Source organism: Eulemur rufifrons, chromosome 7, assembly GCF_041146395.1.
Source record: "Eulemur rufifrons isolate Redbay chromosome 7, OSU_ERuf_1, whole genome shotgun sequence".
NCBI lineage: Eukaryota > Metazoa > Chordata > Mammalia > Primates > Lemuridae > Eulemur > Eulemur rufifrons.
In genome coordinates this window covers 2,177,105-2,200,609 of record NC_090989.1, presented here as the reverse complement: position 1 = coordinate 2,200,609, position 23,505 = coordinate 2,177,105, and the positions used below count along the sequence as shown (strand labels likewise).

General features: G+C 61.4%; 1 protein-coding gene across 1 annotated transcript; it reads left to right on the top strand.

The window, feature by feature from the left end:
- The first annotated feature begins 541 nt into the window (after positions 1-541).
- AIRE (autoimmune regulator) lies at positions 542-22,844 on the top strand. The gene is made up of 17 exons (XM_069476672.1): positions 542-726; positions 2,696-2,887; positions 12,054-12,139; positions 12,384-12,541; positions 13,284-13,458; positions 13,652-13,807; positions 14,186-14,260; positions 14,942-15,055; positions 16,109-16,251; positions 16,424-16,504; positions 17,466-17,581; positions 18,560-18,659; positions 19,176-19,358; positions 19,880-19,998; positions 20,084-20,186; positions 21,725-21,787; positions 22,764-22,844. Exons 1-17 carry the CDS (start codon positions 542-544, stop codon positions 22,842-22,844), a joined length of 2,130 nt encoding a protein of 709 aa, XP_069332773.1.
- The last annotated feature ends 661 nt before the right edge of the window (positions 22,845-23,505 follow it).

The following is a 23,505-nucleotide window of genomic DNA, read 5'->3' as shown; positions in this document are numbered from 1 at the left end:
GCAAAGTAGAAGCAGTGACACGGTGCTGGATTCCAGCCCCTGGTACTGCTGAGCTATGAAATAAATCTCTTACCAAAAATTAAGTCAGTCTTCTCTGTTCCTTTTTTTTTTTTTTTTTTTTGAGACAGAGTCTTGTTCTGTCACCTTGGCTAGGGTACAGCTGTGTCGTCATAGCTCACAGCAACCTCAAACTCCGGGCTCAAGCGATCCTCCCGCCTCAGCCTCCCAAGTCGCTGGGACTCCGGGTGAACGCCCCTGTGCCTGGCTTAATATTAGACTTCCTTTTTGTAATAGTTTTTACTCTTCCTAACGTACTTAAAAAAGTTTCTCTGCATCCCAAGATAATGTAAGCACTCACCTTTATTTTCCTTTAGAATTTTATTTCTTGTTTTTTCACCTTTTTGTCATTTAAATCGTTTAATGTCTTTACTCCAATTGGTATATTTTTGGTGTTTGTCATGATTTTTGCAACTGATTATCCAGCTCTCTCCAGACCACATGTTGAATGCTCCCCCCCACCTTCTCCCAAGCGTTTGAAGTGATGCCGGAATCCCTGCATCCTCCGACCACCGGAGCCCCCTGCGCCTCCCGGCTCCCTCTGCCACGCCCCTTCCTGCGTCGGAACCGCTGCTGCTTGCTGAAGCCTGAGGAGTCACTTGGCGTGAAGGCTCGTGTTCATCGTCTTCCAGAGAACATTAGAATCAAGTTCTTTAAAAAGTCCCTCTGGTAATTTGATTGGAATTATATTAGATTTATAGATTAATTAAGGAACAAACTGACTTTTTTTTTTTTTTTTTTTGAGACAGAGTCTCACTCTGTTGCCCAGGCTAGAGTGAGTGCCGTGGCGTCAGCCTCGCTCACAGCAACCTCAAACTCCTGGGCTCAAGCGATCCTCCTGCCTCAGCCTCCCGAGTAGCTGGGACTACAGGCATGCGCCACCATGCCCGGCTAATTTTTCTATATATTTTTAGTTGTTCAGATAATTTCTTTCTTTTTTTTTTAGTAGAGACAGGGTCTTGCTCTTGCTCAGGCTGGTCTTAAACTCCTGAGCTCAAACGATCCTCCCGCCTTGGCCTCCCAGAGTGCTAGGATGACAGGCGTGAGCCACTGTGCCCAGCCGAAACTGACTTTTTTTTTTTTTTTTTTTTTTTTTTGAGACAGAGTCTCACTTTGTTGCCCAGGCTAGAGTGAGTGCCGTGGCATCAGCTTAGCTCACAGCAACCTCAGACTCCTCGGCTTAAGCGATCCTACTGCCTCAGCCTCCCGAGTAGCTGGGACTACAGGCATGCGCCACTATGCCCGGCTAATTTTTCTATATATATTTTTAGTTGTCCATATAATTAATTGCTTTCTATTTTTAGTAGAGACGGGGTCTCGCTCTTGCTCAGGCTGGTCTCGAACTCCTGACCTTGAGCGATCCACCCGCCTCGGCCTCCCAGAGTGCTAGGATTACAGGCGTGAGCCACCGCGCCCGGCCCGAAACTGACTTTTAAAAATTTAATTGAGAAATTAAATACAGGAATACGGCATATCTTTCATTTCTTTCCTCTTTTTTAAAAACATGAGTAGGGCTGATCTCTTGTTATACTTATTCCTGGTCATTTGATATTTTGATGGGTATTGTGAATTTTTTCCGTTATATTTTATTTCCTATTTTAACATAGAAACTAATACACACGTGTGATTACAGTTCAAGCCACGCTTGAGCGTGCACATCCAGCAGCGGCGTGACACGCTGCAGGGCGCTGGGAGCGTGTGCCTGGCCTCCCCCTGCCTCCGCTGAGGGACTTTGGGTGGTTTCCATTCTTTTACCCTCGCACAGGCCGCAGTCTGCTCTGTCTCGCTGCCAAAGCAGGGCAGGCCCAGGTGGGGACGCGGAGGCCCCACCGTGCACTGGGAGTGGAAGGGACGTCCCCAGAGCACCTGGCCTCGATGCTGCTTCCACGGCCTGCAGCGGCTCAGGCCCAGCCCTGCAGAGGCCCAGCGGGGCTGAGGAATGCCGGGGTCTGCCCGGGGGGCTCAGGGCCGGGGGCAGACTGAGGACACGAGAACAGTGGTGCCCACAGAGCCCCTTTGGCCTGGAGACGCCCTGCGTGTTCTGTGCACATGCAGCTGCCGAGTGCCCTGTCCCTGACGGGTTGGCGCTTTTCCGCAGCGCCAGACCACAAGCACGTCCCGGGCGGGGGGCTGAGGGAACCCTGCCCCTGCTCTCGGCTGTGCACCTGCTCCCGGACAGGCCCTGGGTGAGGCTGGGACAGGGCAAGCGAGTCTCGGGGCAAAGCGGACCCGGTGGGGCGCAGCCGGTGGCCGAGTGGGCAGGGCAGGTTCTTCAGTGCCTGGGCTGGGGACCCCCCAAGATATAGGGGTGAGGCCTGAGGGGCAAGTCTGCCGGGCAGAGTAAGGCCTCCTCCACGCGGAGAGCAGGGACTGGCCCCCAGGGGGAGGCCCCACGATGGCGGGAGGGCTGAGAGGCCAAGCGGAGCGGGGCCTGGAGGAAAGGCAGGTGTGAGGTGGGACCAGTAGGGGACAAGGACGCTGTGGCTCCCATTCTGGTGCCTGGGCTGCCCCTCGGGCTGCCAGTGTGGAAGGCGCCTGGGTGCAGGCTCGTCCTCAGAGCAGGGTGTCCTCCTTCCCAGGGATGGCGTCTGTGGGCTGGTACAGCCCTGAGCACCGTGTTCCCCCCCCCCCATGGCAGGGCCCCAGGTGGGGCCAGTCACCGCAGGGCAGGGGCCGGGGCGCCCGGCAGCACAGGCGGCCGAGTGTGGGTGGGGACGTGCTCCTGCCCGTCCTGCACCGGCGCCAGCCCTGTCCAGGGTCCTTGGCCTGATGAGACGGCCCCCTTTCCCCGGCCCCTGAAGTCGGGCGCCAGCGTGCGCCTCTGGGTCTGGTGGGTGCATCCTCGCACCTCCCTGTCTCCCAGCTCCTGCCGGCCGGGGGCAGGAATGCTTCCCTCACAGCCCAGCCGCCCGGGCTTCTCCTCCTTTAGTGCCTGGCGGCGTTCTGGGCTTTTCCAGCTGGGACTGACTGTCCTGGTGGTGCCGGCGGTGTTTGCCGCTTGTTTTTAACTCCTTCCATACTGGGAGAGTCCAACCACAAACCCCGGCACTGCCCAGGCCCACATCCAGGGTGGGGTTCCAGGGGGTGCCTCCCGGGGCCGTGCTGCCAACCCAGCGGCCAAGGGGCAGGGGGAGGCGCGGAGGGTGGAGAGGAGGGGAGGGGAGTCCACTCTCGACAGTCCTTGGAGGCCCCCAGATGGGCATCTCAGCTTTGCTCCGAGGGGCGAGAGGAGCAGAACCCAGAGCCTGTGGGTTCGCCTGCGTGCTGGGCAGAGGCCTGGCTCGGCCTCAGTCTGGGCCGTGGGCGGGAGTTTCTGCTGGGCGGTGGGGTGGGGGGTGATGGGCAGTCTGAGTGTGGAGCCATGAAGAGGTCTCCCCAACCTCCAAAAGCCCTGAGGGGCTCGAGTGTCCCCAAGGGCAGGACTGTAGAAGCTAACAGGGTGATTCTAGACCCCACAGGGAATGCAAGGGACTTGAAAGAGAGAAACAGGTGGGAGCGTTGCCGCGGCCTGACGCAGGAGACGCGGGTGTACGAAGTCACAGCCACCAGGACAGCCAGGCACAGGTGCATGGACAGACACACGGACCCGCGGGAGGAAACAGAAAGCCAGAAATGGCCCCTGACACGGGGACAGCTGAACTCTGACAAAGGAGCAAAGGCAGCTCCGTGGGAAAGGACACTCCAGCTCCATGGGAAAGGACACTCCCTGCAGCAGACGGTGCCCGGACAACTGGACGTTGCGTGCAGAGGACGTAAACCTCGACCCGCCCGCCTCACGCCATGCACACAAGTGAGTTCCAGGTGGATGGTAAAACTAAGTGTGAAAAGTAAACCATAAAGCAACCAAGATGTCTCCAGTGGGGGATATGGGGAAGCAAGCTGTGCTCGCTCCAGACCGGGGAATATTAGCACTGAAAAGAGATGAAGCCACGGGAAGCCACACAGACCTTAAATGCACTTTATCAAGTGGAAGAAGCCAGTTCAAAAAGGCCACATCCTGTAGGATCCCAACTCTGTGACATTCCGGAAGAGGCAAAACTATGGAGAAAGTAAAACGATCAGGGTTGCCGGGGGTGGGGAGGGAGGGCTGCGTAGGCGGAGCGCATGGGATGTTGGGGGCGGTGACACTGCTCTGTGTGATACCACAATGGTGGACGCACGTCATTGTCATTCGTCTAAACCCACGGGATGTGCAACACCAAGGCTGAGCCCTGATGTAGACTGTGGACGTGACCGTGATGTGCCCTGTAGTCCACGGGTTGTGGCAAACGTCCACTCTGGGGAGGCTGTTGATTACGGGGGAGGCTGTGCACACTGGGGCTGGGGTCTAGGGACTCTCTGTATCTTCCCTCAGTTTTGCTGTGAACCTAAAACTGCTCTAAAAAATAGGTTCTTTTTTTTTTTTTTAAGTAAATGATAAAGTTTCTAGAACTTTTAGAACATAAGAGAATAGCTGTGTGAACGGGGGGGAGGGTGGGGGTAGGCAAAGATTTTTTAGGGGATGCACAAAAAGCACTAATCCTAAAAGGAAAATTGGTGCCCTGAGCATCCTCAGAGTTAAAAGCTTCTGCTCATTGCAGGGGAAGAAAAATAATGTTTTTCTCACCTCTCATAAGTTCTTAGTTGGAAAGGACCCCTGTAACAAAAACCAGATTAACAAAAGAAACAAATAGAAATTTGTTAATGTGTATAAGTTACATACATGTGGGAGACACCAGAGAATGAATAGTTCTCCAATAGGTTACTTTGAATTGCAGCTAATATAGCATCTTCCACAAAGCACAGCAGACTTCAGGCAAGGGCTGAGACAAAGGAAAGGACTTTGAGTGTCTAGGAGGGCAACTTGTGGAAAGGCACATAATGGCAGATAAAGGCTGGTTTATTAACGTAGTGCCTCTGGTATCACCTTGAGGTCGATAAGAATCTAATTGTCTTTAGTGATTAACCTTTGTTCTCCCTGGTAGTGAGGGGAGGTGGGATATCTTTTGTTTCTGTAAAAAAGAAAAATCACATGATTAAGTCAATTGATGCCAAAAGAGCATTTGACAACATTCAACACCCATTCATAATAAAAACTCTCAGTACAATAGAAATAGACAGGAATTTCCTTAACCCGATTAAGGGCATCTGCAAAAAATAAACAATTAACATGAAAGGCTGGATGTTTCCCCCTAAGATCAGGAATGAGGCAACACTGTCCACCCCATGACTCTTATTCAACATAGTGCAGGAAGTTCTGGCCAGGGCAATAAGGCAAAAAAAGGAAATAAAAGGCATATGGATTGGAAACCAAGAAATCAAACAATCCCTATTTACAAATGGCATAATTGTCTTTGTTGGCAATCTCAAAGATTTATTAAAAAACACTCTTAGAACTTATAAAACGGTTCAGCAAGGTTGTGGGATACAAGATGAACATGCAAACATCATTTTTTTTTTACACATACTAACAATGAACATGTGGATACCAAAACTGATACAAAACTGTTTATAATTGCTCAACACAAGATGTGTACAGGACTGGTGTGCTGAAACTATAAGACATTCATTAAAAAAATAAATGATCTAATAAAATGGAGAGGCATATCATGTTCATGAATCAGAAGACTCAACATCGTAAAGATGTTGCATTTCCCCGAATTGATACACAGGTTTAATGCAATTCCTATCAAAATCCCCAGCAAGATTTTTTTAACAGATAGGGACAAAATTATTCTAAAATTTATATGGAAGATCCAAATAAAATAGAATACCTGAAACAATTTTGAAAAATTTTGAAACAGTGGGAGGAATTTGTTTCCTGGGTCTCAGGATTTGCTACACAGCTACGGTGATCAAGGCTGTGTGGTACTGGTGGGTGGACAGACACACAGGCCGATGGAACAGGACAGGGAACCCAGAAATAGACCCACACAAACATGCCCAGCTGACTTTTTAGTTAATTAATTTGCATGGTGATGAATTCACGAACATAAACTTTACCATTTTAACCATTTGAAAGTTAAAATTCAGCAGAAATTAGTACATCACAATGTGCAACCACCACCACTAATTCTAGAACTTTTTCATCCACCCTAAATGGAAACCCCACACCCATTAAACACAGTTCCTCCTCATTTCTGCCTTCTCCCGCCCCTGGAAACCACTAATCTGCTTTCTGTTTCTACGGGTTTGCCTGACCTGGGCGTGTCATATACATGGAGTCATACAACACGTGGCTTTTGGTATCTGCCTTATTTCACTTAGCTTAACGTTCTGAGGGTCACCGTGTGGTAGTGTGTGTCAGTGTGTCATTTCTTTTCACGGTGGAACGATACTCCCTTGTGTGGTTGGACCACACTGTGCTCGCCCATTCTTCTTTGGAGGGGTGTCTGGGCTGTTTCCTCCCCGTGGCTGCTGTGAGCATTTGAGTACAAGGTTTTGCTTGAACACCTGCTTGCCGTTCTTTAGGGTGTATCCCCAGAAGAGAAATTGCTGGATCATATAGAGATTTTCTACTTAATTTCTTGAGGAACTGACAGGCTGTTTTCCATGGTGGCTGCACCATTTTACATTCCCATCAGCAATGCACGGGATTCCACTTTGCTCACATCCTCACCAACAGCTGGTATTTTCTGTTTTTTGATAATAGCCATGCTAGTGGGTGTGAAGTGGTATCTCATTTGGTGTTTTTTTTTTTTTTTTTTTTTTTTTTTGAGACAGAGTCTCACTCTGTTGCCCAGGCTAGAGTGAGTGCCGTGGCGTCAGCCTAGCTCACAGCAACCTCAAACTCCTGGGCTCAAGTGATCCTCCTGTCTCAGCCTCCCGAGTAGCTGGGACTACAGGCATGCACCACCATGCCCGGCTAATTTTTTCTATATATATTTTTAGCTGTCCATATAATTTCTTTCTATTTTTAGTAGAGATGGGGTCTCGCTCTTGCGCAGGCTGGTCTCGAACTCCTGAGCTCAAACGATCCGCCCACCTCGGCCTCCCAGAGTGCTAGGATTACAGGCGTGAGCCACCGCGCCCGGCCTCATTTGGTTTTAATTTACATCTTCCTGCTGATTAATGACGCTGAGTATCGGTGTATGTGCTTGTCGGCCACTTGTGTACCTTCTTTGCAGAGATGTCTGCGGAGGTACTTTGCCCAGTTTGATCGGAGTGCTGTTTGCCGTGGAATTGTGAGAGTTCTCTGTGGGTTCTGGACCCTAGACCTTTATCAGAATCACGGTTTGCAAATATTCACTCCCAGGCTGTGGGCTGCCTTTTCGCTCGCCTGACAGTGTCCCTCAACGAAGTCCAGTTTATTTATTTGTTCTTCAGTTGCTTATGCTTTTGGTATCAAGTCTTACAAAACACTAGCACATCTATGGTCGTGGAGATTTATCTCTGTTTTCTTCCCAGGGTTTTATGGTTTTTGCTCTCATGTGTAGGTCTTGCGTCCTTTTTGAGTTGATGCCCAACTGATTTTTGACAAAGGTGTAAAGGAATTTACTGGAGGGGGACAGCCTTCAACAAATCGCACACCCGTGGGGGGAGAGAGAGCCTCAACCTGGGTCTCGCACCTTGCATAAAGATTAACTCAAAATGCACCACAAAGATTTAAATGTAAACAGAAAATTATAAAACATTTAGGAAAAAAACAGGAGGAAATCTTCAGGCTCTAGGGCTAGTGGAAGAATCCTCAGACTTCACACCAAAGGCACGAGATGTGTAGAAGGAAAGGCTGATCCACTGGACTTCTCCCGCGTGGAAAGGTCGTGCCGGTAGCTGCAGCAGCGGCCTGGCCACAGCCGGTGGCGGGTTAACCTGATGGGAGAACGTGCTTATCCAAAGGTGACCCGCAGTCCCCAAGGCCATTCTGTGCCCCGTTGGGGTCAGCACCCTGCTATCACTGCTCCCTCCCAATTTTAGGCTCTTTGTTACTTGTACCTGTTGAAGGAGGGGCTGTTGACCCCATTTGGGATCGAAACAGAACGCGGGTGGGCCCCGGGGGCAGGGGCGGGGCGGGCAGTCCCAGGTGAGTGTCCTGCCACGCCCAGCACTGCAGGTAACTCTTGGCAACTCACCCCCTGCGGGAACAGCCAGCAGCTGGGAGAGAGCCTGCCCCGAAGTCACCCCTTTGCCGCTGCAGTGGGCGGGAGGAGAGGCCAGGTGGGCAAAGACGTCAGAGCGAGTCAGGGATGGCAGATGCCGCTGCGGGGACATCGGGGACATCGGGGACATCGCAGTCGCTGTGCCGCTGGAACAAACTTCCTCAGACTGGGGATTTCTAAACAATAGAAACCGCGCGCAGGGCTGAAGCTGGGCGTGCAAGGCCACGGCGCCAGCAGACTCAGTGTCTGGGCGGGCCGCCTCCTGGGTCACAGGGCAGAAAGGCTCTTGCACGGGGCACTGAGCCCATGCGGAGGACAGAGCCCTCACGACCTAATGACCTCCCGGGCCCCACCTCCTGACACTGCCACCTTTGCGGGGAGGATTTCAACACATAAGTTTGGGGGACACAAACATTCAGACCACAGCAGGTGGGCTTCGGTGGGCTGCAGGGCCCCCTGCAGGGTGGGGCCCGCCGGCAGGCGTGTGGCCGGTCTGCACGGCAGGTGGGCAGCTCTGTCAACACTGCCCCTGGTCCACTGAGAGGACTGATGTTGTCGGGGACCTCAGGGGGTGCTTATGAGGAGGAGCGCCCACGGTGGTGTCCAAGAGGGACTCAGAGGGGCCACCAGACCCAGGACGCTGAGCTCTGGCCAGTGGGGCAGTTTGGGGGCAAGGTGGGCAGGAGGGGAGAGCAGGGGCGCTGAGCTCCCTCCCCCCACCCGGACCCCCGTCTGGAATGAGGGCCCCACCCTCAGCAAGTGGAAGCAGTTTCCTCTCTACAGTGGGGAAACTGAGGCCCAGAGAGGGTCACCCAGACCGTTGGTGGCCAAGAGGACGCTAGCATCCCAGCAACGTGTCATTCGGAGACCCACAACTTTCCTGCGGCCAGACCGCCTGGCAAGGCCGCAGGAGTGAGGCCCGGCTGGTGCTCCAGGTCCCCGGAGGCCATCCTGACTCGGGCTCCTGGGAACCTGGCCCTTCGGGGAGCCACAGGGACTGGAGGAGGGAGAAGGCTGTGGTGTCCGGGCTTGACTGAGGGGCCAAGGCCGAGCCCCCTCCAGCCCCTGTCCTGCCGCTGGGACCTTGCTCCTCCCGAGCTCTGGGGACGTCACATGGGAAGCGGTTCCCCTCTCTGCAGGCGCTAACACCTGACGTGACCCAGCCACCCAGGGGCATCCCACATGCCAAGAGCAGGGATCTAGGGCCTGTCTGTCCTTCTGTCCATCAAGGTCCGAATCATGGCTCTGCCTTTCGGTGGCTGCACGACTGTGGTCGGGTCCTGGCCGTGTGGGCCGCGGCCTTCTCACCTGTAGAATGGGCACGGCAGGACGGCTCTGAAGACACAGCGATGGAGTCGCCGTCAGGACCGGGCCGTGCGAGGCAGGACTGACGTGTCTGTCGGTGCGGCAGTGACGCCGGAGGGAGAGCTGCCCTGACCTCTCGCTCCCGGACACCGCCAAGCCTCAGGGCTGCAGCCGCTACTGTCCCAGAGCTGTGGTGCCCAGGGGCGCCTCTCGGAGGCTCACCCCAGCAAGGCCTGGGCCCAGCTGCAGGCAGGCCAGGCCCCAGGCCCCCGTCACCCCCGGGGGCCTGTGTCACAAGGCCTCCTCCCCTGAGCCGTGGCAGCTCTATCCAGGTCACCTGCTGGCAAGGGCCCGTGACGGAAAACCCCACAGCGTGCTGGAAAGTCCAAAATTCTACAGGAGCCTCTTCGTTAACCTCCAAGCAAGAGGCTGGGTGACGCCCGCCCACAGCGGTCAGGCCCAGGCCGACGACACAGGCGCAGCCGCAAGGACTTCAGGGCGTTTGGGAAAGTGAGGTGCAGACTTGGTCTTGCTCTGCAGTTTCTAATTCTCCCCCAACAGGTGCCCCTTGTCTGGGGCGCCCCTCGATAACCGCCCCCACCTGGGGAGGGAACCCACCGGGTCGCGGGGAGTGACTTGGCTGGAAGGAGGGAGCTGAGCTGCAGGCGGCAGCAGGGACGGGTCACCCCAAAGCCCTGTGCTTCTGTCCCGTGGTGCCACGGGAGCCTTTATGCATGAATTCTGGAGCCTTTGGTCCAGGGGCTGCCACTGAGTGTGGCGTTGGTGGGCTCTGCCTTCGGGAGACCCCTGAGGGAGGGGCCGGAGCGTTCCCCAGAACCGGCAGGAGTCACATTCCGTGCTGGGTTCAGGGTGACTCCGGCTTATGCAAACTTTAACATTTTTACTGTAAACACACAGTTGCAGGAGACGGTAGGAAAGACCAGCGGGCAGCTGCCCTCCTGGGCCGGGGGAGAGGATGTGCCTCTCAGAGGGGACAGCCCCGTCCCACCACGGGGTGGGGGCAGGAGGAAGGGGCACCCCTGTCCGTGTCTGTGGAAGGCACAGCGCGGGCGGGACCAGAACACTGTCCACAGCGCCTGGGTGGGCAGCGCGAGGGCCCTGCTCCCGGCTCAGAGTCCCCGGAACAAGGGGGCAGCGTGTTCCCGCCTACACTGTCTCATGGCTCCTCACACGGGCCCTGGCTCTCCGAGATGCCACCCCGCCTGCCCCACCGCTCCCACCGTGTTCCCAGCACCTACCCAGGCAGACTGCCTCGGCCACCACCCCGTCCCCGGTCTCACGCGCCCACCTCCCTCCACGGGCCTGTTCCCAAGCACTCAGACACCTGTTCTGGAGCAAGTCAGCACCTGCAGAACTGTCGGGGGTCGCTGGGCCCAGAGGCAGGAGGAGCCAAACAGACGCCCAGGTCAGGAGGAGGGCCGCACCCCGCTTCCCACCCTGGACTCCGTGCCCCACCGTAAACCGGCACGGCCCGCCCAGGAGGGGCATCTTGGGGACAACCCTCACCAAATCTGCCATCCGTCCTGCCTGCCTCCCGTCCCCTGTCCCATCCCATCTCAGCGCTGCTTCCTGCACCTGAGTCCACGCTCCACGCTCACCGTAGTGGCCAGGTGACCTCCCTACCACAGGCCGGGCCACCACTTCTGCCAAAGTCTGCTGGTGGTTCCCTGCAGCCGGCACACAGGGTCCCCCTGCTGGCTTCCTCCGGGGGAAGGCCTGTCCGCCTCCCCAGGCTGTGTCCTGCTGGGCCACCCAGGGAGCAGCATTCTTGCAGGCCCCAGGCCTCTGCACCTGCTCATGCTTTCCTGGGGACACTGTCCCCATGGAGTCTACCCGGAACCTCTGCTCTTGTCCACTCCATACCCATCCCGGGAGCCTTCCTAGATTCCCTGGAGGCTCCTGTCCTCCAAGCCATGCCCTCCCTCAGCCTCTGTCACCAGTCCTAGGAAAGCCCATTGGGGTGTCCCCTGCCCGGACTGTGAGCAGGACAAGGACAGGAGCTCCTAGAGCCCAGACCTGGGGTCTCCGTCCATGTGCTCCGCTGCCTTCCTTGCAGCTTTATTTTCTAGAGCACCTGGAGGAAGCAGAGGGTGGCTTGGAGCCGGGTCCCCAGACAAATGTGCCCCTTAACGCCGAGGGACTGAAGGCTCATAGAGGGAGAGGACCTGCCTGGCACCACTCAGCCAGCTGGGGGTGGGGGTGGGGTGACGCCAGAAGCCGCCCAGGCAATGCCTAGTGCCGAGCCCACTCATGCACACTGGTTGTGCCCTGTCTCCTCCATCAGACTGGGACCCCTCCGTCTGACCACAGCCACGGCCCCGGACCCTGAGTGGGGACCCCCAGCCAAGCGTGGAGGTCCCCCAGGGACCACTGCCCACATATAGCCCCTGTGGAGGTTTCTTGTCCCTCCACTCAGAGGTGCCAGCGCACCTGTGCAGCCGGCTGGAGCCCTGAGACCTCAGCCTTCCTCTGGCTCCGGGCACCTGTCTTGGCTTTGCCCCATCTGAGCAGGGCCCGGGCCGGCAGGCAGGACCACATTTTGGGAACTGAGGGGCCTCGGAGCCCTCCCACAGGGCCAGTCTCCTTCCACAGGCCCCAAGTGAGCGAGCCAGGAGGTCCTGAAGCTTCTCGTGCAGAGGGAAGCGAAGCCGAGCAGGTGCGGGAAGCAGGGCGGACAGGTGAGGGAGGTGGCTGCGGGGTGGGGCTTCTCCCGGCTTGGGCGGGAGCGTCCCTCCTCCCTCGTCCCTTGGCGATTGGCTCCCGGCCTTTGCTCTTACCATGGTTGGCGGCGGATATAAGAGCGGGCCGCGCAGGGATCCCCGGGGGAGCCAAGTGCTCGCCCAGGTGTCCACGCAGGTGAGCGCCCGGGCAGGGGCCACAGCCGGTAGGGGTGCGCTGCCCGCCCCCACGGCGTCCCCCCAGCCCCGCCGGACCGGGACCCGGAGCCCACGGCGATGGCGGGCGAGCTGCGCCGCCTCCTGAGGCTGCACCGCACGGAGATCGCCCTGGCCGTGGACAGCGCCTTCCCGCTGCTGCACGCGCTGGCCGACCACGACGTGGTCCCCGAGGACAAGTTCCAGGTGGAGCCCGCGGGCACGCCTGCCGGCCCTCCACTGCCTCTCCCCGCAAGCAGGGGCTACCCCGGAAATGAGCTCCAGGCAGCCCCTCATCCAGACCCCCCAACCTTCCCTCCACCCCCAAGGAGCCAGGGGATGGTCTCTGAGGACAAGTTGGCCCCTTGCCCCAACCCCCCACCTCACCCTCAGCCAAGGGGACGGTCTCCAGGAAGAGTTCCAGGGGGACCCCCCCCTCACCTCTGGGGACCTGGCGGGGTGAGGGGCGTGGAGGGCTCCTCACCAGCAGGTGTTTGAGTGAGGTGGCCGCTGTGGGGGAGGGGAAGGGCTGCCGGTGCCCCAGGCCCCAGGAGGGAGCAGGACCCTGCCCCAGCGTCTCTGCGTGGGGCTCTGCCTGCTTTGGAGGGGAGGGCGGGCCCTGGGGGTCCCCTGCAGAGGGGCCTTCCACCAGGCCTGTGGTCCAGGCAACATCCCAGCCGGGGACGCCCAGCGCTCCCAGATCCCCTCTGTCCACGTGGATGGGTCACGGGGTCATCCTTAGAAAGTTCTGCTTTGCCACTTGGTCCCCCTGGGGCGCCTGCACTCTCCGACCAGGACACGCTCACGCCACCCCCATGACCCCCACCCACAAGTGGCAGGGATGGGGACAGAGGCACCCGGTCCCCTGCAGCCTGTCTGGGTGGGCTCCACCCTCTCGCCTGGTGGTGGGAACTGGGAGGCAGCAGGACCCGACGCCGTGTTGCCGCAGGAGACGCTGCGCCTGAAGGAGAAGGAGGGCTGCCCCCAGGCCTTCCACGCCCTCCTCTCCTGGCTCCTCACCCAGGACTCGGCCGCCATCCTGGACTTCTGGAGGGTTCTCTTCAAGGACTACAACCTCGAGAGATATGGCCGGCTGCAGCCCATCCTAGACAGCTTCCCCAAAGGTGGGGGAGCCGGACTGGGCTGTAAACCGAGGGGGGTATTGGGGAGCCCCTGGGAGGTCCCCCAGGACCTCTTGGATTCTAAGAGGCGGAGAGTGAGGCCTGGCCTGCCTTGCCCCCAGAGTGTCCAGTTCTGGGACCACCCCCCAGGGAAGGGCTCTGAGGCTGGGACCTGCCTCTGTCCCCCAATCTGCAGATGTGGACCTCAGCCAGCCCCGGAAGGGCAGGAAGCCCCCTTCCGGCCCCAAGGCCTCAGTACTGCCTCCCAGGCCCCCCACCAAGAGGAAGGCCCCGGAAGAGCCTCGAGCTGTCCCAGCAGGGGCCCTGACCCCGAGGGGCACCTCCAGCCCAGGTACCCAGTGGGAGGAGCTGGCTGAGGTCACCGATCTTCCCCAGGTGTCCAACACCCCCCACACTCAGGCTCCCACCCACCTGGGCACAGCCTATCTGGGACTCAGAAGCCCCTCTGGGCACTGCGGACCCCCTGGACCAGCCCACAGACTCTTGGTCCTTCCTGCCCCAAAGGCCGAGCTCCCCAGGGTCGGGGGAATAGGCAGGTGGGTTTTATTTCTTTTTCACCGATGAGAAAACCAGAGCGCAGGAAAGCAAAAAACTCACCAGGGTCCGGGAGACCCAGCACTTGACCCCCCCATGCCTGCCCAGCTCACTGGCCCCCCAGCGCTCGCCCCCCGAGACAGGAGGGCCACGCTGCCCCAGCTCCCCCCTTCAGGCTCCCAACCGAAGGCCAAGCCCCCCAAGAAGCCGGAGAGCAACGCGGAGCCGCAGCGCCTCCCACTGGGGAACGGTGAGCCGGGCGCCCGCCTTGGCTGGGTGAGGGTCAGGTCAGGGTCAGGGTCAGGGTGGGAGGAGGGCCTGTCCTGGGAGCCAGGGCCGCACGGGCCTGGCAGCTCATCCCACTAGCCTCAGCTGCACGGCCGGACCCAGGAAAGAGGGGCACCTGTGTCCAAAGGGGATCTTGCCAGTCCCCGCGACCTGCCCACACCACAGCCGGGTCTGCAGCCCTCTTGGCACCCACCTCTGCCCGTCCAAGCGCTCCCACCCTTCAGGACCAGCCCAGACACTGCTTCCTCCAGAAAATCATCCTCGGCCCCGCATCTGGGTGCAGCCTGCACTCTGTCCCCTCTCCCTTCCCAGGGCCCTGGACCCCAGAGGCCTTCTGCGCTCACTGGTGGCTGCGCTGAGGGCAGGGCCTGGGCACTGTGTGTCCTCCCAGCACAACCCAGGGCCCATGTCCTGGGGGGCCCCGGTCATCCGTACCCACTGTGTCAGCTCTGCTGACACTACCCCCCCCACACACGCACACACACACACAACACGTGTGCGCACGCGCGCGGCTGCCTGTGTGTGGTGGAGCTGGGTCCCCCACCCCGCCTGCCCTGGCGGGACGGAAAGGACCCCACAGCCCAGGCACCGCTTGCTCCCTGTGCGTGACCTTGATGGTGGCTGACCTCTGTCCCTTTCCCAGGGATTCAGACCGTGTCAGCTTCGGTCCAGAGAGCTGTGGCTATGTCCTCTGGGGACGTGCCGGGGGCCCGAGGGGCCGTGGAGGGGATCCTCATCCAGCAGGTGTTCGAGTCAGGTAGACGCTGTGGGGGAGGGGAGGGCTGCGGGGACCCGGGCCTTGGGGAGGGAGGAGGACCCTGCCCCAGCGTCTCTGCGTGGGGCTCTGCCTGCTTTGGAGAGGAGGGGCAGGCGCTGGGGGTCCCCTGCAGGGGGCCTTCCACCAGGCCTGTGGTCCAGGCAACATCCCAGCTGGGGACGCCCAGCGCTCCCAGATCCCCTGGTCCACCTGGGTGGGCCCTACTGCGTCATGGGGTCATCCTAAGAAAGTTCTGCTTTTCTGCCTGGCCCCTGGGGAGTCTGCACTCTCCGACCAGGACAGCCTGCGGCGTCCCTGCCTCTTCCCCGCCTCCCCTGCACCTCCTTCCAGGTGCCTCCTGTGATGGGGTCCAGTCCCCTCCCACCCGGCCAGGGAGAGCCCTGGGAGCCAACAGCCTACCTACAGGGTGGGCCAGCCGCTGACCGCACGCAGCCACCCTGTGCCACCTCACCCCACCTTGCCGTTGCGTCATTTGCTCCACGGTCCCTGCCATGGTGTCCCCTCTGTGCTGGATGCTGGCTGGGGACACTGAGAACAGCCAGGGCCAGCCTGGGAGCTGATGTGGACCCGGGTCTCACCCCTTCGAGGATGGTCCCAAGTCCCCTGTGTTAGTTTCCTGGGTTCTTATAACCAATTGGCTCAGACTAGGTGACTTAAAACAACAGGAGTCGGCATTGCTGGCTCCCTTGGGGCCTCCAGGGAACAGTCCTTCCTGCCTCCTGCGGCTTCTGGTGGCTCCCGGCAACCCAGTCCTTGGACTTGGGGTCCAACACGACCCCATCTTAATTAACTACATCTACAAAGACGCTACTTACAAACAAGTTCGCATTCTGAGGTTCTGGGTGATGTGCACTGGGGGGACACGATTCCCCCAGTGCAGTCCCCCGGCAGAGGACCCCTCGCTGTGCCGGGCACCCTGGCCCAGGCCTGCGGGTGGGTGGGGCGGAGGAACAGCGCAGGGGAGACTGAGACCGTGGAGGCAGGGCCGGGCCCAGCTGGGGAGTGAGTGGGACCAGCGGGCTCTCCTCCCAGGGGCCTCCAAGAAGTGCATCCAGGTGGGCGGCGAGTTCTACACTCCCAGCAAGTTTGAGGAGCCTGGCGGAGGGAAGAGCAAGACCCGCAGCAGCAGCCTGAAGCCCCTGGTCCGAGCCAAGGGAGCCCAGGGCACTGTCCCTGTAAGCACCGCCCGGCTGTCCCTGGGGAGACCCAGTAATGGCAGCCTCGCCTCAGGGTCAGGAGCTCTGCTGGGGGCCTGGGGCGGTTCCCCAAGGGGAACCCGGCACCGACAGCCACGTGGGCCCCTCCGTGCCCAGGCTGCCCCCACACTGGTGACCCTCTTGCCCACAGGGTGGAGGTGACCCGAGGGTAGGCCAGCAGGGCAGGGTCCCCGCCCCTCCGGCCCTCCCCAGCGAGCCCCAGCTGCACCAGGTAACGCCCAGACCCCAAGAGGACCCCCCCACACAGTCCCCCCCGGTGGGTCGTCGGCTGCCTTTCCCTGGTCCTGGGCGCTCACCCGGGAGGCTGCAGCACCGAGGCCTGAGCCCCTGCTCTCGGGGAGTTCTTCCTTCTCTTGTCGTTTTCTTTCATGGACAGTTTTCTCTTCCGATAATACTCAGTTGGGAGGTCAGAGAGTGAGGTCCTCCAGGCTCCAGGTCCAGGCTGTACCCAGAACCCCAGCTGGGCCCGGGGTGGGCTGGGCCTGCTCTGAGCTGGGACATCAGGGTCCACCAGGCACGTCGAGCTAGACCTGGGTCCCCAGCACCGTTTCTTAGTGAGGTAGAACCGCTGCGCGATGGTCTGCCACCATCACACGGACCCCAACCCCTCGCACGGGCGCCCTGCCGGGCTCTGGGCACAGGGAGACAGGGTCCTGGCCTGCCCTGCAGGCACAGCTGGGCTGCCGGGGTCCGGGCGGTCATTACAGCGAAGGTGACCGTGGCTGTGTGGGGCAGCCCCGCCTGGCAGCCTGGGGGCGTCTGCGGGAGGTGGCACGCAGGACCCCTGAGGGTGCAGCAGGCAGCATCCAGCAAGGGCCAAGGAGGGCGGAGGCCCCGAGGTGGATGGACAACACCACTGGGCCGGTCTCCCCGTCGCCCCCTGAGAAAGGGCCATGTTCGGGGGGTGGGCAGTCTAGGGGGGGCTGGGACACAGCCACCCGCAAGAGACTGGGCTTTCTGAAGGCCGTTCTTCCCTTGAGGGATGCCCGTGGGAGGTATGACGCAGGGACCAGAGTCTCAGAAGGACCCGAGGGCAGGCAGTCAGGGCAGAACGGCAGGCCCCGGCCAGCAGGGACGTGGAGTCCAGGTCCCTGGAGCTGCTGCTGGCAGAGCAGCTCCGGGGAGGAGGGGGCTCTCAGGAAGTCTGCAAGGGCATCTCTTGCCTGTGTCAGAAGAACGAGGACGAGTGTGCCGTGTGCCGGGACGGCGGGGAGCTCATCTGTTGTGACGGCTGTCCCCGGGCCTTCCACCTGGCCTGCCTGTCCCCACCGCTCCGGGAGATCCCCAGGTGAGCCTACACGGGGCCCTTCCACGGTGGAACCCCCACCCCCACCCCGGGTTCATGGCCACCTCCACCCACCGAGCCTGAATGGGAAGCCACCGGAAGTCTCTCCCATCCACAGATGGGGCCGTGAGGCCACCGAGAGGCGGCTTTGGTGCAGGTCACTGGGCTGGGGCGGGGCCTGGGGTTCTCCCACCTGCCACCTGCCACCCAGCCTGGCCAGAGGGGCCCCTGAGGGCGGCACAGCAGAACAGAGGTCCAAGGCAAAGACGCCACCCTGTCCCAGCTCACTCCGGGTTCCCAGCCCAAACTCCCACAGGCAGCCGCCCCCATCCCGAGCCCCACCCAGAGACCTGCCCCCAGATGGGGCGGGGAGCGTGGAGACCACGGGCTGCACCCCAAGGGCCGGTGGGTGTCTGTCCACCAATGTGCGGGGCCCCCTCTGAGGCTGTCCTGATGCCTGCCCCCAGGTCCCGCAGGGCAGTCTGTCGGGGGAAGATTCCAGGGGGAGCCCAGAGCGCCACGGTCAGGCCTGGGCTGTGCCCCAGCTCCCTGCGTGACCCTGGCCAGGTCCCGTCTCACTCAGATGCCTCATGGCTGTGCAGGTCACTGGTCACTCCTGCCGGTGACTGCCTTCCTTCGGTCCTCTCCCCTCCTGCCTTCATGGTCTCCCGTTCCCGTGGAGGCGCGGCCGGGTCGGGGATACACAGTCCAGCTCAGGGGGCCCCAGCAGGCCGCTGTGGGTTAGTGGGCGTGGCGCATGCTTGGGGCTCATTAGAGAAGCGCAGCGAGAGGACACCAACAGCACAGGCGAGGGTCCCCCGGGGTACATACCCCACATCCTGCTCTCCCTTCACTGTGTCTCTGCCCACTTCCCTGCCTGGGCCTCAGTGTCCCTGTCCTTGGGCCCCCGCCTGTGGGTTGGGAGCCTGTCATGCCCTCTGTCCTGTCCTGCATGCCTCTGACGGCTGACGACATGACCAGTGGGACCTGGAGGTGTTCCAGCTGTCTCCAGGGAGGAGCCCAGCAGGGCCTGCCCCACCCACAGGAACCCCAGCCCCTGGGACCGCCCGCGGAGACCCCGGTATGCCCAGCCATCCTTCCCACCCCTCTGACCCTCGGAGTCCTGTGGGACAGGCCAGCCCAGCCGTACAGCTGCGCCCCACACCCAAGCCCGGCGGGCTGGGCCTTCTGCAGACCTGGGAAGTTGCCCTTACGTGACCCCACCCCTCGGCCCTGACTGGGGCCCCCTTAGTTCTGTGGCACAGGGGATGAGTTGTGACCACTGATAATGTTAATATTCTCCAAAAATGTTTTGAGCTTTCTGCTGCAGCAGAAACGTGAGGGATGGTATTCACGGCCTGGGCCATACCCGGTGTCTCCCTGACAGCCCAGGGCCCGGCACCCGCTGCTGATCGGGAAGGGTAAAGGCCCGGCGGGGCGGCAGGCAGAGTGGGGCACTGCTCAGGCCCTGTGGGATTCCTTGCACGACACCCCCGCCCCACTTCCCCGAGTGCCAGGGTCCCAGCAGTCACTGACGCGCAGGTGGTGCTGGGCAGGGCCCCTGTGGCCCCACTGAGGGCTCCCCCTGGGGTTCCAGGTCCCCCTGGGGCTGAGGCCGGCAGGAGAGGAGGCACAGGGCCTGCCCAGGGAGCCCCCGGCTGCCGTGGACGCTGCTCTCGCCTGCAAGCACCCGCTGGCCCCACCGCCCACAGCGCCCCTGCCGGTGCTGCAGCCACCGGCCCTGCGCCCCCTGCTGTGTGTGGGCCCCGAGAGGCAGCAGGTGAGTGGGCCGCTGGGGGTCAGGGTGTTGTCTTCAGGGGCCTCAGGACCCACAGGGCCGGTGGATGAACCGCAAACAGGAGGAGAGGAGGGCAGGTGGGGAGGGCGGCTGGGAGGACCCTGGTGGGGGTTGAGGGGAGGAGACCCCAGCTCTGGACCTTGGGCATGGCCACTGGCCTCCCCCCAACAGCAGCAGGATGGGGCTGGGGATGGCATGTCCTCCAGCGCCCCCACCATCCTCATCTCATTCCTCCCAGCCCCTCCGTCTTCCTCTGGGGTGGCCCCAAAGGGGATCCGGGCCCACCTAGGGGGAGTAAGCCAGGTCCAGACACCTGGTTTTTGCGGGTGGCCCCTGCCCTCCCAGGGCGGGACTCTGGAACCGCGGGATCCACCGTCCCACCCGCCCGCGGTCTCTGTGCGCCGGACCCGCCGTCCAGCCGGGGGTGGTTCGGGGAGAGTGGGAGGGCGCGGGTTCAGTAGCGCCGGCCCGCACGCCGGCTCACTCCGCTGTCCTCCCCGCAGGGCCCGGCTCCCGCGCGGTGCGGCGTGTGCGGGGACGGTGCGGACGCGCTGCGGTGCGCGCACTGCGCCGCCGCCTTCCACTGGCGCTGCCACTTTCCGGCGGGCACCGGCCGGCCCGGGTGAGCGAGGGGGCGGGCGGGGCGGCCGGGCGGGAGGGGGCGGCCCGGGCCCAGCTTCCGACCAGACGGGGCTTCCTCGCCCCAGGACCAGCCTGCTCTGCAGATCCTGCGCCGGAGACACGGCCCCCGCCCCCGGGGAGGACGCGCCCGCACCCAGCCCCGCCCGCCCGGCCCCTGGGCCGGCCAAGGTCAGTGGTCCCCGCAGCGCAGCGTCGCCCGTGCAGCCGGAACCCGGGGGCGCGGGGCGGGGTGGGGCACGTCTCAGGGGAGACCAGGCTGCGGTGTGCACCGTGCCCCCTGACCATGTGCTCATGGCTTTCATAAAATATTTAACCTTTAAACTGACTCTTTTGTGATAACTTTATTTAAAAAGGAAGCTCACCCTAAGCCACAGCAATTATGAAATTGCTGGCTGGGTGCGGCTGTCCCAGGAGTAACAAGGCCGAGTGCGGGGGCGCAGGCTCCCCTGGGCGGGGTGAGGGGCAAGAGCAAACCCTGTGACCTCAACAGTCCAACCCGTCCTGAGTAACCACACCCAAAAGCCTCGCTGCTGCAGCGGAAGGGCCCTCTCAGAGAGGTGGAGTGACCCCAGCTCCCGACTCGCTCTGCTCAGGGAGACGCGTACCTGGGCCCTGTCACAGCAGCCAGGCCGTCAGGCTTGTCCCGGAGCCGAACCTTCTGCCCAGGGCTCCCCGTGCAGGAGGCTGGACGGGTGCTGGCCTCTGCCTCAGCAGCACCGGCCTTCCCGACCACATCCCTGCCCCCCAAGAATGTCTAGGGACCCCAGGGGTGGCAGTAAGTGCCTCCCACTGGCTCTTCCTGCCTCCCAGCGGTGCCCCACGCTCCCGGTGCACACTGTGGGGGACAGACCCCGTGTGCAGGCTCTGGCCAGGCACCTGGACAAGCCTTGGACCCAGCCCCACCCACGGGGCTCGTGTGGAACAGTGGGGTGGCCCCCACCTGCCACAGTCCCTTCTTTCTAGAAGCCTCTCCTCATCCCGCCCATCTGCACTGGAAGTTTAGAGTAAAACGGTGCAGCCCCGCTTTGCCCTTTGCCCCTCCCCCACCTGCCCCCTTAACCAGGGGTGGTGGCCTGTGGCCCCCAGAGCCTGTCCTGAGGGGTCCCCCTCACACCCTCGCAGCATCTAGACCTCAGGGACGGCCTCTCCTTCGACCACCCAGGGCTGCTGTGCCCTGCGGGGCCTGTGTTTAGCAGACCGGTGTGTGGAGCAGCCGAGGTTTGGCTGTTTGGAGCTACAAACCAGCAATCTCATGTGATTCAACTCACTGTGGTCTTCTCTCCCCGCTAGCCCGGAGTCTGGGGCTGTCTCACTCCCTGCCCTGGCCCCTCACTCTGGGGAATGGCTGGCCTCGACCAGGCACTTTCCTCTCTGGGCTCAGGTCTCCGTCCAGGACAGGGCCCCTCCCTGCTGGTTCCCTGCATCCTGGGCTTCCCAACAAGGCCACGTGTGCGATGGTGGCACCTGGGGGCCTTGGGCAGCCAGCTTCTGGGCTTGGCAGGGCCCTGGGCAGGCAGCCCCAGCTCACACAGGCCCACCCTGCCCCATGCCGGCCGCTGCCAGAGGCAGCTGGTGTCAGAATTCTGTTCTCAGTGGGGGAGGGTACCCCCACGCCCCTGGCCCTGTCGCTCTGCGGGGGTCCTGCTTCCATGTCCCCAGCGGGTTTGTAGGAATGGGATTGACCTCTTCCCTTTCCCCGGTTCCAGGACGACTCTGCGGGTCCCGAGCCCGTTCTGCACCGGGAGGACCTGGAGTCCCTCCTGAGCGAGGTGAGGCATGCCCGGCAGGGGCGCACCTGCTTCCTCCACCCCCCAGCCCCCACGCAGCTGCTCCTGGCTGGCCCTGGGCCCCCCACACCCATGCAAGAGCCCCTGAGAGCTGCTGCACCCACAATGAGCCCTTCCCCGGGAGCCCGGGCCCCGGGTGCAGGCGCTGGCACTGGGCAGGAGCACCAGGCCGTGCCAGCATTTGCTGCCCCTGGGCAGCGGGGTGAGTGTGGGGGGTGAGTCCCAGAACCTCTGTCCCTGGAGCATCTTGAACACCCCCCCAACTCAGGCCTCGCCACCCTGAGATGAATGGGCAGAGTGGGTGGGAACATGTGGTTTTAGGGGCTGCGTCTTCAGACAGGACAGACTCCTCCAGCCCTTCCCAGATGCCAGGTGGCCAACACCAGTCCTCCTCAATGTCTGGCCTGGCACCTTGGGGGTCCCGACTGACCCCGGGGCAGGGCCTCACCCTGTGCAGAGGGCTTGTGTGGCACGTCCTGACAGTGGAGGTGTCTAGAGAGACCCCGGTCCTGAGGGAGGAAGAGGGGACCCGGGCGCTGGATAAGGGCGTCTTGGCTCTCGGGGAGCAGGTCCCTGGGTACAGTGGGATGAATGAGGGGCCGATTCACAAGCCCCTTGGGGCAGGTGACCTCACGCTGCTGGCATCTTGGCCTCGTACCTCCCGAGTCCTGCTGGAGGGTCAGAGCCCTGGGCAGATGAGAAGCCTCTGTCCCTACCTCACCCCTGGGGAGAGGACACCCAAGGAGGCAGAGCAGCGCGGTGGCTGTGCCCTGGGCTTGCGGGATGCCGTGAAGGAGCACGGGACAGTCCCTCCTGACTGGCATGTCCGGAAGCTGGCCTCGGGCCTGTTTCCCCACCTTAGAATTAGAGGGTCAGGTTGGGTGGTGTCCTCGCGGCCCCCTGTGGACGTGGGCGGGCTGGGCCCACCTGTCTCCCTGCCGTCCGCCCTGGCCCGCAGCACCCCTTCGACGGCATCCTGCAGTGGGCCATCCAGAGCATGTCCCGCCCGCTGGCCGAGGCGCCCCCGTTCCTCTCCTGATGCAGGACGGCCAGCAGGGACGGAGGGGGACACGCCTCCTCACCCCTGGACGCTCGGCCGGTGGGGACCAAGGAGAACGGAGAAGTTCAAGTGTTGTCAGTACTCGCTTTGTACGCCACTCTGCCTTCCAGGGCCATTGTGCGCCCTGAAATTAAATCACTTCTGTGAGCTTGTGTGATGCTTGACAGTGGGGTGTGCTTTCTGGGGGGAGTCTGAGCGGGCAGGGGACACTGGCTGGGCAGGAGCTCACCGTGTTGGGAAGGGAAATGCCCATGAGTGCACACCGGGAGGGGACAGAGCTCCGTCCCCTGCTTCCACTGCCCAGAGTGAGGTCCCAGTCCTTACCGTGGCCCCCGAGGCCCTGTGCGGTCTGCCCCCACCCCAGCTTCAGCCCCCTCACTGTGCACCCACCCTCCATCTGCTCCCCAGACAGCCCAGCTCATTCCTGCTCCAGGGCCTTTGCACGGCTGTTCCCTCTGCTCAGGGTTCCCTTCCCTTGGTGCTTCACGAGTCTGGCTTCTCATCGTGGAGATCTCGGCTCCAGTGTCGCATCCATGTTTGTGCATTCATTCATTCCACAAACCTTTATTGTGCGTCTATATGCTGAGCATTTTTTCCGGGCTTTAGGAGGTCCCAAAGGGACGCCCTTGTGGGAGGGACA

Coding starts and splice junctions, on each gene's coding strand:
- AIRE (XM_069476672.1), top strand. CDS start 542: ATGCCGGAATCCCTGCATCCTCCGACCACCGGAGCCCCCTGCGCCTCC. Junction 727..2,695: donor TTCTTTAAAAAGTCCCTCTG/GTAATTTGATTG, acceptor CCCCCATGGCAG/GGCCCCAGGTGGGGCCAGTC. Junction 2,888..12,053: donor AGCGTGCGCCTCTGGGTCTG/GTGGGTGCATCC, acceptor CTCCTTCCACAG/GCCCCAAGTGAGCGAGCCAG.